Source organism: Aphelocoma coerulescens, chromosome 1A (genome assembly GCF_041296385.1).
Source record: "Aphelocoma coerulescens isolate FSJ_1873_10779 chromosome 1A, UR_Acoe_1.0, whole genome shotgun sequence".
NCBI classification, from domain to species: Eukaryota; Metazoa; Chordata; class Aves; order Passeriformes; family Corvidae; genus Aphelocoma; species Aphelocoma coerulescens.
The window spans coordinates 55320596-55336796 of NC_091014.1; the positions used below are offsets into that span (position 1 = coordinate 55320596).

General features: G+C 42.9%; 1 protein-coding gene across 4 annotated transcripts; it reads right to left on the reverse strand.

The window, feature by feature from the left end:
• Positions 1-19: 19 nt before the first annotated feature.
• Positions 20-14229, reverse strand: HMGXB4 (HMG-box containing 4). Of its 4 annotated transcripts, none has more exons than XM_069002921.1 (11): positions 14149-14229; positions 11999-12104; positions 11288-11403; positions 9935-10010; positions 7877-9012; positions 6625-6706; positions 6298-6362; positions 5896-6001; positions 5180-5349; positions 3889-4011; positions 20-2310 (listed from the first exon to the last, which is right to left on the reverse strand). In XM_069002921.1, the coding sequence occupies exons 2-11, from the start codon at positions 12027-12029 to the stop codon at positions 2266-2268; spliced, it is 1950 nt and encodes a 649-aa protein (XP_068859022.1). In that variant the 5' UTR covers positions 12030-12104; positions 14149-14229; the 3' UTR covers positions 20-2265. The 4 variants fall into 4 exon arrangements, with proteins under 4 accessions (XP_068859022.1, XP_068859024.1, XP_068859023.1 ...); XM_069002923.1 differs by having other exon boundaries at positions 11999-12090; positions 14149-14218; XM_069002922.1 differs by lacking the exon at positions 14149-14229 and adding an exon at positions 13700-14066.
• Between the last annotated feature and the right edge of the window lie 1972 nt (positions 14230-16201).

Genomic DNA, 16201 nt, shown 5'->3' on the forward strand with positions numbered 1-16201 from the left:
AACGACAATACTCCAGAAGTTAAAAAAAAAATTATATTGTAAGTACAGTACAAAAAAGTCTGTGTATAATTGTAATGTAATCTGGACCAAACAGCAAAGAAATAACAAAAATATAAAAACTGCTAAGTCTTGACAAAGTTTTCCCTATAGTACCAAATACCACAAGATACAGATTATACAAAGTGTACAAATTTTAATAAAAATACAATACACCAGGGTCGTGTGTGTTTTTCACTCTTCAAGAGTTTTCTGTTGTACAGAGGACGAAGCTAAAGCTGATCCCCTTCTGTTTCTCCAAAAGCAGATCGAAAAGCAGCCTTCACCACAATGCTCTCAACTGTGAAGGGCTGGAAAGAGCCGGTTATTTTCTGCTGCTCACAACAGCAGATGCTTTAATATGGGCCAGGATATGAAGCAGAATTGGACTGCCTTCCTCCTGGGCCCTTCCTAATTCCAGGCTCATTAGGATTTGTCCCAAGTTGTTAAAATGTATGTTCTGGTCTGGTGGTCTGAGAATCTTCAGCGCCTCGTCTGCTGAGAAAACCCCTCACTGCACTGAAAGAAGATCCTTAAGAGACAGACTACCTTGTACATCTAGGGAATATGTGGCAAAGAGGCATGGGGAGAAAAACCCTCCTCCACACCGCAGGATTCAATTCTGATGTGGGGCTCAGCCACAATGAGGGACAGCTCACTTTCAACTGTCCTGAAAAACAGAAGCTTGACTTACTTGGAAGTAAAAAATGCCTCTTCTGTAATTAAAAAACTTTCCTGTTATAGAGATGATAAGGCCTGAGTCAAATGATATTTCAGTTGTTCTGCCTACCTTCACAAGATAGCCTGTTTCTACAAACAGTTAGGATCTTCCTGGTGTTTCCTTACACAATGCCCATGCTAACTACTATACATAGAGTTGATTCCTGCAGGAAGTGAGGTGAGGCAAACTTGATTCACATTTTCCACACACTGTTGGCTGAGGGAGGAATTTTTGCTTTTAAATTATGTATATATATATAAATATATACACACACAGAGAAATATACAGGATAAATTAAAATCTGTTACAGATATTGGTAAAAGTTAAATACATGTGATATGAACACCACATACACATACATACACACAGACAAAAGCCTAAATAGGAATCAAGCATTCTCCTGCGGCTCCTCCTCCAGAGGAGCAGAAAACCAAACTCCAAGTATGTGGCTGGAAGGAAGGGAAACCGGTCCAATCAACCCACATGTGCCTTACTCGGTCGTAACTGCTTCACACTGGCCACTAGTCACTGCCCTGCAGCAGCACCACAGCTCCTGAAATAGTGCTGGTGAGAGGGATGGGGGATGAGCCATTTCACAAAACAGGTGCAAGATGGGCAGAAGCAATCCAAGTTTTTCCCATCTGCTTCCCTACTCCTTTCCATCAAAGCAGGCTGACCATGCCATGGAAAAATCAGCAGGAGGTTCATTCTCTCAAGCCACTGCAATGGGTTGATACACTGTGCTAATGATGATTTGAGTATGAGTCTACAAGGAAAAATTAAACTTGTTGTCGTCTTCACTTCAAATGCCAGCTACCAGACCAGCCAGCTGATAACTTTCAGTTATTACTGACTGAGGAGTAGGGGTTGGAAAAAGTGACCAAGAGGCAAAAAGCCCCTCAAGAAGTGGATTTTAAACAGAAAGAGAGTTACAAATAGGGCTGGTGAAGAATTCAGTTCTATTCATTGGTCCAAAATATGTTGTCATCTCATTCTGTGGGCAGGTAATCAGAATACTTTAGTTTAGGCAGGGATATCAGGAGGTCATCTGGCCCATCTCCCTGCTTAAAGCAAGTCCAACTAGAGCAGGCTGCTCATTCAGTTTCTGAGTATCACCGAGGAAGGAGAGTCAAGAACCTCTCTGGGCCACCTGTTTCAGTGACCCCTCTCATGGTGACAGCTTTCCTCTTTATATCGAGAAGTCCATTCTCTGTCTGCTTCCCCCACTAAATCTGAATTTAAGGCGAATATCTCAAAATCTTTCTGAATTCTTCGTACAAAATACTTTCGGATTGGAGGACATTTCACTCACCAACACAAAAGGGTTTTCTCAGCTTAACTTCACAACTTTTCATAAAATAGAAGTCAAATAGTTACAATCCTATGTATATACTATACATATATAAAACTTAAAAAGCCTCCACATGGAGCCCTTCGGGAGTGCCAGCGTAGTGCATGTACACAAGTCAGTTACGCAGAGGTGGAGTACATCCCAGGGTCCTTTCCCATCAAAGTCCAGGCATGATGTAGGCAATGTTGTCTAGTGTGTTTGACTGGGAAAAAAAAATTTGGTGGTTTTTAGTGTCAGATAATCCTTAAAAAATGGCACAGGTGAGAGTACTAAGCATAGTCACTTGTGTTACAAGTTATCACAGGATGAGACAACCGAATCTGCCTATTGATCACCTCTAATAGGGTGTCAGATGGGAAAAAAAGTGCTCTTCAGTTTTTCTTGCAAAATGTAACAGAATTCTGAGAGTAAGAATCCTTCTCATGCACACCAGACAAAAGACCCAGCTCTATGTTCTTCAGATGCAGTGTTTTAGTAAGGTCAAGCCTGTGGCTGGATAGCTGAAGGAGGCCTTAGGAACAGCACCTTTAACTGAGAGACTGAGGAGCTGGAGCTGCACCAGTTGTGATTCTAGAATCTAGCAATGCCACCTACTGTCTGAAAGATAAATTGCAACACAACTGCTGGGGTTTATCCATGTCTTAAAACATCACTGTCGTTATGCATCTGACTGTGAAAATCAGATTTATTACCAGCTCCTGAACACCAGCTTCCAGAAGTGAAGGGTAGTTGCCATAATTCACCTAAAGCTCCATTGCTCCTTAGAACAATAAGCTGATCAAGTTTCCAATAAACACACCACTAGTCATGTAGCGTCACTGCTCTGAATAAACTTGGCAAGCAGGAAGGAAAAAAAGCATCGGAGTTTTTCCATGGCTTAAGATGGGAACACCCCACTGACTCAGCTTTTGTGCACAGAACCAGTTTGTGGGAGTTCACAGACTAAACTGTCAACTTTGTTCCTGTTGTTGACAGTCCATTCTCTTAATGAATAAACGTTTGGGCTGCCCTATTATGATATGACAACTGATATCCCAATTCTCTTATCCTCTGTCAGACTGCTTTTAGTCTCTTAACTCTTCAGACTCTGTATTTTTGATTTTTGCTCCTCTCCTTTGCTGCTTTATTCATGTCTCCCGTAGGAAGTATGACTCCTGATGGCTGCTGCCATCTTAATCTATGTCCACATCAAGCTACATAAATGCCACAAGCTGTTGCAAAATTAGGGCTCAATATTAAGAGTAGCTTAAAGTGGAAAAGAAACTGTAGTTATGCAGTTCCTTAAGACAGAGACTACTTTTCTTTCCTCAGAGAAGGTTTCAGCCACTTGTAAAAGGTGCTACACCATCACATTAGGAATCCTGAGATCACAAATTGTTTTTTATGCTACTGAAGGAAAAACAGCTTGTGTGATACAGAGCAGCTAGAATATGAGTTTTATTTTTTATGGAAAATTAGAACTTTCAAAAATACTGGTATACTTGTATTTGATTCAGATTGATTGACTCTATCACTAAAACAGGACCTACCCACACTGCAATCAATGCTAAAAATATTAGGTCAGTAGCCAGTGGGAGGAAAAAAAAGGTTGCACAATATTGTACAATGGTAATATCTGTAACAATTTCAATAAATATTCTTCTATAAAAGTGCATGACCAAGACAAATTTTCTTATTGCACTGGAATTATAATTACATTACACTGATTAATCAAAAAAACTCTATTTAGACTCTGCTGAATTTAACAGTGCTAGAGAGAAAATAACCACAGAGAACTCACCAAAACATGCTTTGGGCAGCCATTCAACTCAGGTAGTTGTGTGGTCAGACATGCCAGCGGGCCCAAAGCACAGATGATTGAATCTAGGAGTACTGACAAACTTCCTGAAACAGCCACCATTCCCTGGTAGTGAGGAAAGCAAAAGATTAGATAGGGATGAGTAGTGGAAATTGCGGTTCTTTCTCAACTGTATCCATGCTCATGCAGATACAGTATCTTCAGCTCCTCCAGTCCACTTCCACTATTTACACAGTAACAAAACTGTGCCTTGCACTTCACAGAGAGACTGCTGGCCCAAAACATTTGGTGTTCAGTAAGCAACGAACTAGTGCAAGAAAAAGGTAGGGATCAACAGAAAACACCAGAAAGTTGTCAGCTGCATAAAACACTGATTCCACACATTTTTGTGATATATTTTCTGTGCCATTTTGTACCATCTATTTTGCTAACTACATGAGTCCTAATGACAATAGTTGTTTTATTTTTGAAGTTAAAGGAATGCTAAGCCTATAAACAAATGCTTTAGTCATTGATATACTTTCAGGAAAGGGAATTTGTCTGTGTGCTTTTCTGGACTCTGGTTGTTCCTCTCATGATCTCAATAAGCATACCAAAACAAAACGCAAGAACATTTATTTCACTGTTGATAAAATAAGCAAGCAGAGTGGGGTGAGATTTATCATGCTACTCATAAAATTCAGTGATATTATTTAAGACAAACATGTTTTCTCCTTAGAGCCTGGGCTGAGTTTTGAAAGTGTACACGTGTGTATGTGCATTCATAGAGTCACTGTCATTTAACAGTGGGAAACCATTAAAATGTGACATTATGTTACCAGGTAAGTTGAAACAATAGTAGCCCCTTATCCAAAGCACTGGCAATATGATATTGCCAGAAAACCACAGGACATGCAAAAAACTTCTTGGTAAAGGCTGGTAGTTTTCTAAGAAGTAGAACAGTAATAGCAACTGCCCAGAGACTGACAAAATAGCAAGGAAGTACCAAATCCAAGGTAAGTAAAGACTGAAGGGTTTGCTGAACTACAAATTGCTTTCAAGGACCTAGAGCTGCAAAGCATCTGTCTTTCTTTGATGCCCACTGTTTACTGAGACTTTTTATTTCACTGAAGATAAAGAGCAATGCATCAAAGAAACAGGGCATGCCACCTCTAGTTTCTCTTCCTAACAGAAAACCACCAGTTAAACTTTTAAGAAAATAAAATAATCATCTCCCTCAATGCATTGTGTAGATTACAGGACATCACTGGGACTCTGCTGGTTACAGACTCACCTCTGTTTCCTGCAGTCTGTGTCCAATGAGGCTCAGAGATTCACCCAGCAACTGTAAATGTGCAGCTACATCAATAGGATCTGTCTCAGGGGCTTTGGCTGGTGAGGAAGGCACCACCACGGTGCTGGTGGGGGATTTTTTGTGAGGGGAAATTGCTCCTGTTGGAAGAGCTGGAAACACAAAAAATTAAAATTCCATATTCCTTGCTTTCACTCTTTTACTCAGAAGCCTATTTAGTTACTAAAGTTCAAATCTCATAGGCACGAGATGCTTAAATGGTTCTTAATGGTTGCCCCAGTCCCAAAGTCTTTGTAGTCACAACTTTTTTTCACGTGTGCAGAACATCTACCTCAGCTGAATGCAGTTGCAGAGATTTGATATCAGAGATGCTAAACTAAGAACAACCCAACTTCCCTCTAGTAGCAAGCTAATCCCACTAAAACTTCCTTTCTGCCTCTTCTTATTTTACATTTCAATCCCTAAACTACTAAAATGAATACCATTCCACAAATTAGACAAGGAAATCTTTATGAAAGATGCTGACATCATTCTTGCTCTCACAGAAAAGTTGATTTGACTGTGATTTAAATGTCATGCTTCGTGAGAAAGCAGGTAGGGAAGTGAAGCAGGTAAGGACCTTTGTTTTTTATTCCACAGGGAACACTACCTTCCCTGTCCAAGAAAAGAGATGAGAGTGAATAAAGTGCAACAATTACCTTTCATTTTTGGTGCACCATCTGAAGATGATGCCTTTCTCTTCACAGTGGTGGCCTCTGCTTTATTCTGCTTGTGTTGGAGATACTGAGCTTTCTGTTTCCAGATCTGTAGTTACCATGGTAAGAAAAGAAAGATTCATAACATTAGGTAATTCTGTTACCTGATGCCAGGACCTGGAGGCAGAATGATGTTACAAAACTAGGAGGTGAAGCAATACCACAAGAAGAAAATGAACACTTTTATGTTTGCAAGGGCAGGATTTCCATACTTTCCACCTTTACATGCTTTAGGGATATAGGAAACATATTTCATGGCATTGTGGCAATGCTGCCAGCACATTCTGATCTAAGCACCTAGTTCACAGAAATCATTTTACAAAAACATGTCACACAAACACTCACCAGTTTATCCTTCTCAGGTAGCTGCTTCCACACTTCGGCCAGTTTTTTACTTAGCTCTCCAAAATCTGGCAGAAAGAAAGAAGAAAAATATTTAAAACGAATTTGATTATAATCTATCTAGATTCACAGCTTGGTTAAAGTAAAATTATAATACAATCCTGAAATCTACTCCTGTCTCCTTTGCCACCTCTTATTCTAAGTAACATTGGCAGATTCTTTGCACTATATCAAAATTAAGAAGTTGGTCTGAAACAGAGACAATATGTTCTGCTAATTAATATGACTGGTGTATAATCAAGAGAAGAGAAGGCTGGATTATTCTCTTACCTATTCCAGGGTGCTCAGACACAATATTTGTACGATATTCCTTACAGAACACTTGATAAGCAGACATGTTTTTCTTCTTTGGCTAGTCAGAAGAAGAAAGGAAACAAAGGTTTTTAATTATGATGAGACCTTCTCCAATTTAATAAGAATTTGGCATTTATTGAAGACCTAAAGAAAGATATGGTACTTAGATCAGGAACCTTAAAAAGCAGTCCTTTACATGTTCTGGCTGAATTTAATCTTTATGAAAGCACAGGAATCAGCCAGAACCAGTCTTAGTACAAAGCTTATCTTGCAAAACTCAACAAGCTCCTATTCTAAATTCAGGATCGACAGAAAACTTTGTTAATGTATCTCAGTTCTAAAACTTAAAATAATGAAACCCCGTATCTGTTATACTATTCACAGTACCTATTATAGATCTGTCAAAACAATTTAGTCCTCATGATAATGTTTTGTTCCATTTCTTGAATCCTTACAAAGTACTTCCATTTGGCAGGAAAAGAGACTGTGTAAGTACACTGACAGCAAAGGTATTGCAATTGCTGAGCTATGATCAGGGAAAAATTCCCGAATAGAATAGGATACTGGCTGAACAGATTTGAGCTCTGTCTGCCCATTTCCTCATATGAAGCATTATTTCTCTATCTGAACATGTACAAGCTGCTTTCCCCCATTTACTGACACAGTTACAGTTATCTCATTTGTAACCTTGTTCATATGCTAGCTACCATTTCTGCTACTCATATCTTTATGCAGTAACCATGGAAAACTGAATATATAAGTACAGGACAAAACTGGGAATGTGGCAGCCTATAAGAGTTAGAATTTCATTTGAATACAGGAGTAAATGGATAAATATCTTCAATTTTCAGGTAACAGCTTGATTCCTTTTTACAGGAACTTTGATCACTAGTCCAGAAGTCTGCCTGGGAATAGCTAGAGCCAGACACATTAGAAAAAGATGAATAATGTGCTTGGTACATGACCTGTACCAAGCAAAATTAAGTATAACTTTCCCAGAGGACCTCTATTGGCTGAAGACTGTCTGTGCCAAGCCAGAACAACACATATTCCTTTTGCTACAAATAGAAATCACAGTGGCTAACAGTTTTTCAAACATGCTTCAGTTAAACCATTGATAATTGGTATCAGTTATCCTTTGTTTCAATTTAACATGCCTTTGCAATGGAGTGCCTAATTCACTATTACCCGTCACCCAATTTCTGTTTTCCCTCCAATTTTTCCTTACTTTGTCTCTTTCTCTTTCCTTTTCTTTTTCTCTTTCTCTTTCTTTTTCCTTTTCTTTTTCTCTTTCCTTTTCCTTCTCTCTTTCCTTTTCTTTTTCTCTTTCCTTTTCTTTTTCTCTTTCCTTCTCCTTCTCTCTTTCCTTTTCCTTCTCTCTTTCCTTTTCCTTCTCTCTTTCCTTCTCTCTTTCCTTTTCCTTTTCCCATTTCTCAGACTTGTCCTTCTCCTTGTCTTCCTTTTTCCTCCTCTTCTCGCCTTGACCATCTGAGTGAACAACAGCAGGAGGAGGTGGAGGAACAACATAGGGGGTACTGGGAGGTGGTGGTGACACTCTTACTTCTGCTACTGCCACTGGAGAGTGCCCAGAACTCTTTTTAGACTTGGAGTGCTTCTTCTCTCTGTGTTTCTCCTTGTCCTTTTTTTTCTTACTTTTTTTTGACTTCTTCTTTTTCTTGATTTCCCGGTAGGAGTCATCTATCACCAGTTCTCCAGCCTCCAACTCTCCACCAGAAGAAGAACCAGATTCTGGTGGCGCCTCCATACCTGCAACCTCGTACTCGCTTGCATGGCCCTCTGAATGAAGGGAGGTGTCAGCACCAAAACTCTCTGAAGGTGGATGTGAGTCCGGAGGCGGTTTGTGCTTCTTTCGGGATGACTTCAGGAAGCTCTGCAGATCGTGCCCCAGCAGGAATGAGCCTTGCTCATCTCGAGCTGATTTCTTTGAAGATTTCTTTGCAGCTGCTGGTGCTGAAGAGTAGGATAAAGAATCATCATCTGCTGCACTACTTTTCTCTTTTGGTGAAAGGATGAGCTTCATCTTCAAGCCATCAGGTTCACGAAGAGTAAGTGTCTCCGTGTTCACGTAAAGAGGTTTCATTTTTTTAGATTTGTGGGAGCTGCTGTCATCCACTGAGTGCTCCCCACTGCTCCCACTCAGCTTCTTCTTGGGATGCTCCTTTCTGCTTTCAGAATGGCCAGAGGAAGAATGAGATGATTTTTCAGAGGTCCTCTTTGAAGACTTTGAGCTTGTGGCCAAAGGTGTGGTGATAGCCTTGAGCAAATCCACGGTTGTATCAGCTGAGGATGGGCTAGAAGCTGCTTTTTTCTTCTTCTTTGATGGTAGATCCAAAGGCGAGACACCTGAAAGAGACCAAGAGAAATGTACATTTGAGATGCTTCCCTTAAAGACACCAAAGAAAGGAAATGAGAATCCTGTGAGCCTTACAGTTACAGGTGACAGATTTACATCCTGGCTTAAACAGAACTGCAGCCAGCTCAGCACAGCCTTACTGATACAATTCAGAAGCTGTGACACCTGAGCTGATCAAATAATTTAAGGAAGGCAGAGACAGCAGGAAAGTTCTTGAAGTTTTGTCAAACTTCATTCTACTGTGAAATAATGTATTTTGATGAAAATAAATCTTACTGAAATTGTATCTCAAGTGCAAGGTTTTCGTGCCATTTTTAGCCGAGGTGAGACCAATGAGTAGAAAATATGAGCTTTTTCATTCTGTAGACAGATTTTGATGAAAGATGAAATTTCAGCTTGGCTTTCTCCTTCTATTTGGCCAAAAAAAATCCTAAAGTGTTAAGCTTTTATGAACCAAATTGTCATTTTCTGGCCAACTTATTAATTGTGATAATAACTGAACAGAAAAGCATTTATTTTTCAACCTCAGACATTTTGTTCTTATCAATTCAGAGAAAGTTATACTACCTGTAAATATAATTAGTTTGTAATACAATAGGAAAAAAAGAAAAGCAAATGTCAAATGGGAAGGCATGGATTAGAAAACTACAACTTGTAAATGAAAAGGGGATGGAAGATCTCTATGCCCTACAATGGCAATTTGTTAAGACAGACTCTGAAAATGTAATTCCCTAATCTTCTGCTGTCTGGTGCTGATCAGTGTCAGGTTTCTGATGACTTGTTCTAAGGCAGGTTGATGTACTCTCCTCCTATAAAATGCCAACCACAAAGCTTGCTGACACTGGCTTAAGAGCATCCTTTCCTTAAAGTCATGATTTGTTAGCCCCTTCCCCTGCTTGACTACTACCTTACCTCTGTAGCAGAACTCATCGGAGGAGTGCTTTCTCTTCTTTTTGTGAGGTTCTGTCCCTGGAAAAAACTCACTGTCCTGGAATAAGAAGAAAAAATTTGCTGACAAAAAGGAGGGAAACAATAGGACAGTCACATGGACTATTAACATAGACAAAAATTAGTAGGAAGTATCTTGATACTACTGTAACATCAAGGAACCGTAGGTAAGAACCAGGATCATCATTCTAGGTGTTAAAAGGAAACCTACTCTGTCCCCAAGAGCACAGTGTATGTATAAAGAAAGACAAGTTACAGATAGGTGTGAGAATACAAGAAATGGTATTACTCAGGATTGGTTTCAGCACAGTCACCTAATAGACATCAAGCTTTCTGTAGGCGCTGCAGCAAAACAGGCATCCAAGGAAACTGAAACACAGATATCTGTACGGAGGCCCCCCAAGTGAGAGGAGCAATATAAAAGAAAACTTGAAAAAGCACATTTGGAAAGTGTTGAGATATGGGCAGTGTGTGTGTGTGTGTGTGTGTGAAAGTGAAAGCCATCACTTGGAGATCAGCTGATAAGTTGACAAAAGACAGACATCAACCTCTTAAGAAAGCTAAGAAATAACTTAAGATGCATAGACCGTCAAGCCTTGAAAACAAAAGCAAGCAGTTCATGTTTACTATGCTGAAAAAGAAGTGACAGGAGGTACAGAAAGGTGACAACTAGAATGATGGGTGAAAAATATGTCCTTAATATACCATGTCACCTAATTATTATCTGTGTCTTGATCAATTTATCAATCTGAAACTGAAGCTCCCCTAAAGAATTCCATCTGCAGGGTAGAAGACTTTGATTTTAATTTTACACTAGAACTTGCTTTCCAGATGAAAAAAACCCCAAATCACCAGATATCCACCTCTGAGCTAACAGCAGAAATTTTAACTCAAAGAGGAAAGTTTTGAAGAAACTTAAGTTGCCAATATGTGATTTCAAAAGTTAAGGCCCCAAAGATGTAAATAACATTCTATCCATCATTTGCTGGCTACAGCCATAAATGCTAATTTTTTTTTTAATGTGTGTAAGAAGTTATTCACGTATAGGCATCTTATGATTTGCAAGGTTCCACATTAAGGCTAGGACAACACTCCTACTAGCTTATTTTCTGAGGCCAGAAAAATCAGAATCAAGGATTGATCCCCTCCTTTTCCCCAGGAAAATTACTGAACAACACAGGACATGATTAGCTGCTCTTGCTGTCTTCTACATGCATTTCTAAGTAAAAATAATTTTAAAAAAGGACAAGAAACCCATTCCATCACAACCTTTATGCATATCCTTACACCTTGAACCCTTTCTCTGAGGGTTTCTACCTGAGTTGCTATCTCATCTTCCTCTTGCAGAAGATCCTTGTACGAGCGCTTTTTCTCTCGCTGTATCCTGCCAGATGCCAGCCCGTCGTCAACACTTCGGTGACTCTCTAGGAATTCTGTGATTTATGTGACATGGGAAAAAAGGAAGAAATGAAATGCCACATTAAGGACTGATAGACAAGTGGACCATGCACAAAATAAGCTAACAGAGGACGCAGGCACAGAGTGATGCACAAAACCCCATAAGCACAGAGGCCTGAAAGATAACAGTCTGTACTGTCTGACCAGAGGGATGGGGCTCGGTGCTCTAACACAATCATTCCAGATTTAATTTCTAATGCTTGGAGATTCCTTCCTAAAGACAAATGGACCTGGAAATGTTACCATGACTAAACTTATCATTATCCCTCGTTCCCTGTCCCATTGACCTGGCAGGGAGAAGAAGGGCTGCAGTGGCAGGGCTCCCAATCAGGGTGTCTACCTTATGAAATATCACTTATTTCTCTCAACTTCTAATCCCAGTACTTTACACCTGGAAGTCAAGGGCTTGGGATCCTCCAGTAACTTGGCCAGGTTAAATTTAAGGGCTCCACAGCACACTAGCTTCCTTTCCCACTCTGACTGCATGGCCTGGTAAGGGCTGCAAAGGGCACTCTTTTAATTAATTAATTAATTTCTTTGTAAATCCTTCAGATCATGAAGCAGTCATACCTTCTTTCTTCTTGGTGCCATCATAAGCCATGGTGGTCCTGCAGGAGCCTGTGAATGAGTTGCCACGTCTGGGCTCCTTCCCCCGTTCCCATCTATAGGAAAAGGTCTGAGAAACAGAGAATGAAAAAAACCCTCCCATAAAGAAGAATCATTATGTAAATTGGGAAACTTTCTTTGAACCAAAGAAGTATTCTCTTGAAGACAGTGGGAAAGGAAAGGAGTGGTCACTCTTCAGGCTTGACAGATTTGGGGCTTTTTTTAATCAAAATGGATGTTGTATTATTTTAAAGATAGAAATTACTACCTCTGTCTTAGAAAATACCTAAATCAAGGAAATAATTTATTTACAAAAATAGAAAGAAGGTGAGAAGACAACTGAGTTTGATTTTTATGACACACAAAACTGCACCCAAACTGTGTCAAAGCCATTTTTGTCAGAAGCCACTTTAGCAAAGAGTGGGATGTTTTAATAGATTTCAAACCCTTGAATCTCAGATGAAGTGAAGGAAAAGAAGGGACCAGGCAGAAAGAGTTAAATTACAAAAGAATTATTATTAATTTTTTTGACTAGAGGACCACACATTCTGTATTAGAGGTGTGCATCCTTCTGATGTGTTTCCCAATGCTACCACTGCAGCCATTCTGAAAGCCAGCCTGGGAGAGGGGAGGGAAGAGAGCACTCCTTTTAGCTAGGCCTGCAGCAACCCAACCTCTGCCCCTCCACGTTTCAGGCCTCCTCTAAATGAGTCACTGCTCCAGCTATGGGCATACAGCAGGACTGAGCTGCTATGGAATAGCCACGCTCTCGTTCTCTCAGAGCAAACAGCTTTTGTTCCTCAGCCAGTGACCAGCTTCACAAGAAAAGACCGACCTTCTGCTCCTATGGGATTAAATCAATTGCACCCATCTGCCTTTGTGTGTTTGTGTGTATGTGCATATTTGTGTAAACATCCAGCCACAAAGACCATGCAGCTTGCTCATCCTAGCTGTCACGGTAATCTTGCCACACTACATTGAAATACTTTGGGAGCAGGGAACTTGTGCTTGTACATTCCCTATGCAACTGATTTTATAAACAACTGGCTGATGCTGACAACATACAACATACTCATCCTATTGTGGCTACTTAAGTGATACAACAAAGTCACAACTAAATAAAGTTTGTGGGTACACAGGAGATGTTTCTGTTTAAATTCATAGGAATACATGTTATTTCTTCAGCTTTTGGGAAAACACCCACTGCAGAATGTCAAGTCAGTATTCTGACTGTTACACATTGCTGGTAGCAAACACAAGGATTCCACCTATGCATAAGAGCACTGCATGTGTACACTCAGAGAGCACTGCACTTTGCAATAAAAAAGAGCATCTTGCCACTTGTGGGCTCGTGTTCTTGAACCAGACCTCGTCAACATTTTGTAATGTTCCCTTGTCATACAGACTTCAGTGGGAAGACACACAATACCAGAACATTGTGCTCAAGACGGTAAAGGCCTAATCCCGATTATGCTCAGCAAAACAAAGCTGAAGACAGTATTTCATGAATAGTTGACTTGGAGAGTCTAAGATTTCTTTGTACCTACATGCGTATCTCTTAAGACTCTTTTAGAATCTTATCTACTTGGCAGGTACAAAGGTTGGTAGCTACTGCCCAAAGGCGCTCACAGCCCAGACCTCCAATCCGGCAAATACAAAACATACCCTTAACTACTCTCATCCTGTAAACCTCAATTAGGGTCCCCTGCTTCACATTCCTGTGTTTCAGCAGTGATGGCACAGGCTCAGCGGGGAAGCTCTCCCTTCACGTCTCCCGTTCCGGCGGGTTCAAGGCCCAGCCTTGCTCTTCTGTAGTCCCGGGGCTCCGCACGGATCCCCGCTCCTCGGCCCACTGCCGACTGGCCGCAAGGGGTGGCTCCCTCGCCCCATGTCCCGCCGGCACTCTCAGCCATAGCCGTGAGGGCAGACGGGACCGCCGGGAATTCCGCGCGCAGCCGAAGGCGCCAGCTCCGGCACCGACCCCTCCGCGGGCGCGGACCCACGGCCGGCCCGTCCTGCGCATGCGCCCCGACACCCCCCGGAGCCCGGGTCCCGCCGCCGCCTCCGTTCAAAGCGGGCTCACCCGCCCCGCTCTCGCCCGCACGTCCTCTCACCCGAGCGGGCTCCAGCCTCACGCCAGCCCGCGGCTCCGCCCCTGCAACAGGCCCGGGCGTGCCCCGACTGCGGGGCCGCCCAGCGGCGACAAGGCCCGCCGGCGCTGAGCCGCGGCCGCAGGGTGGGGACGGGCGCGGCCGCCTCACTCGGCCCCGCCGCTTCCCGCCGCGCCGCCGCCCGCGGCCGCCATCTTGGACAGGGAGACAAGGGACCCGCGCTAGCGCCGGCCAGCCGAGCGCCGAGCGCCTCCAACGCGGCACCCGCGGGGCGGGGGAAGAGGGCGGGGCGCCGGCTTGCCGAGCGCATCGATGGCGCGGAGCGACTCCCCGGGAGCAGCGTGTCCCCTCGGAGCTGTGCGGCACACGGGTGGGACACGCGAGGGGCACCTGTGCCCGGCCCCGCTCTGACCCCGACCACCACCAGTGGAGGGGTGCCCACCTTTCCCCTGGCGTGGCGCAGCCTCCTCTTCGCGTGCGCGGGTGCTGCGCGGTCCCGGCACAGCTTCCTCTCTCGTGTCGTCTCAGTCCGTAAGAGACTGAGCTGGCTGAGCTTGCAGCCCGGGTTGATTGTTGGCTGCTTGTTCTGCCGCGATGGGGCAATGGGAAAGGGTGGAACTGCTACCAAACAGTTACAGAGCCAGCACTTCCATGAGACTAATCACACGTGCACGTGAATGGGCACATCTCCCTCAAGACTGCCTAAATCGCCGAGGACCTGAGTGGATGCACCGCACGGGTGGGGATTCGGGGCCAGTTGAGGCAGAGATAAGCACGACTTTACAGCACACTTGGGACTGCTGCCCGTGAAGGCATCACCCAACCCTCGAACCCATTCTGATCGATTGTCCAAAGGCGTCAGGCAAGAGAAAGGCAAATTGCCCCCAGAATCTTCTAAATGGCTCATTCATTATTGCAAAGACATCAAGACAGAGGTTAAAAAAAAGCTCAGGAAACAGTCAAGTCAGAAGAGAATTCTTTTCCCCACTAGGTTAGCCCTTCTTCACTCTGACCTGTTGGGAGGTTCAACAAACCTCATTTCACTGTTACCTTAAATCCCATAATCTCCACTGATGCACGAGTTGTCTTTTTATTTAGATGCCGGCAGATAGCCCCGTGACTCTTTGGCAGAGGCTGCTCACAGTCACATGCTCTCTGCAAACTACCGTTCCCAGCCATGCCTGAGGTTAAACCTGACCCATCACAGACAGGCCATTCCACAGCCCCTACAGATCCGCCTTCTGGTCCTGCTGATGCTTTTGTGTCCTAACAAGTACAGAATGATGACAGTAATTATTTGCAGTGCAGTAAGGGCCCAGAGGAATTTGAAGAGAATAGAGGCCTATGCCTGTTATGCTGTGTGAAAGTGTAGTTTGATCCAAAGTGAGGGGTGCAGCCTGTACACACAGATCATTGTCTGCAAGCGCAGAAGCTGTAACACATCAGGGTAAAAACCAACCAGCCCCTAGGCTGAGCGCAAAACCTGTGCAGATGTTCTCCTGCGTGTACACGTGTGCCTGCTGCTGGCAAAACTAAAATCGCTCCTTGCCCTCCAGACCGTAACCCAGGGAGGAATCACCAAGGTGGACAAGTGCCTCTGCAAATTAATGACCAGGATCTTGCCAGAGCTGAACCTGACATGACCTGCTCCTTTACTTCTGCTTGTTGGTGATGTTTCTAGGAGTCCCAGTGGTGGATTCATACCCCATTCGACAATGCACAGCACAACAAAATCACAGTTCCTGTGTTTTTATAGTCTTCAGCTTTCTTGCTCATATTACAGGCTGTGCAAAACCGTCTATGGACATAACAGAAACGTCAGTTAACTCCTGGGAGCACCTGGCCTATGGGTCAGGTGGAGGCAGAATGGGAGCAAGTCAGAAGAAGCCGTGAGCATGGTTGGGAGAGACTAAGTGCAGCCCAAAGGAACAGGGATTCAGATTACTTTGAAAATTGAGAGTTTAAATTAGCCTGGTATTTGATGAAAACAAGCATTTGGTAATGATAGCTTGTTGGGATGTGTCGTTTTGGTATGTGTTGGGATGGTATGTTTAAT

Excerpts from the sequence above, each read along its gene's own strand:
- HMGXB4 (XM_069002920.1), bottom strand. The coding sequence starts at position 12,137 with ATGGGAGGGTTTTTTTCATTCTCTGTTTCTCAGACCTTTTCCTATAGA. Across the intron at positions 9,013-9,934 it reads CGATGAGTTCTGCTACAGAG|GTGTCTCGCCTTTGGATCTA; the intron begins GTAAGGTAGTAG and ends GGTCTCTTTCAG. Across the intron at positions 2,311-3,888 it reads GCTGCCCAAAGCATGTTTTG|TCAAACACACTAGACAACAT; the intron begins GTGAGTTCTCTG and ends TTTTTTTCCCAG.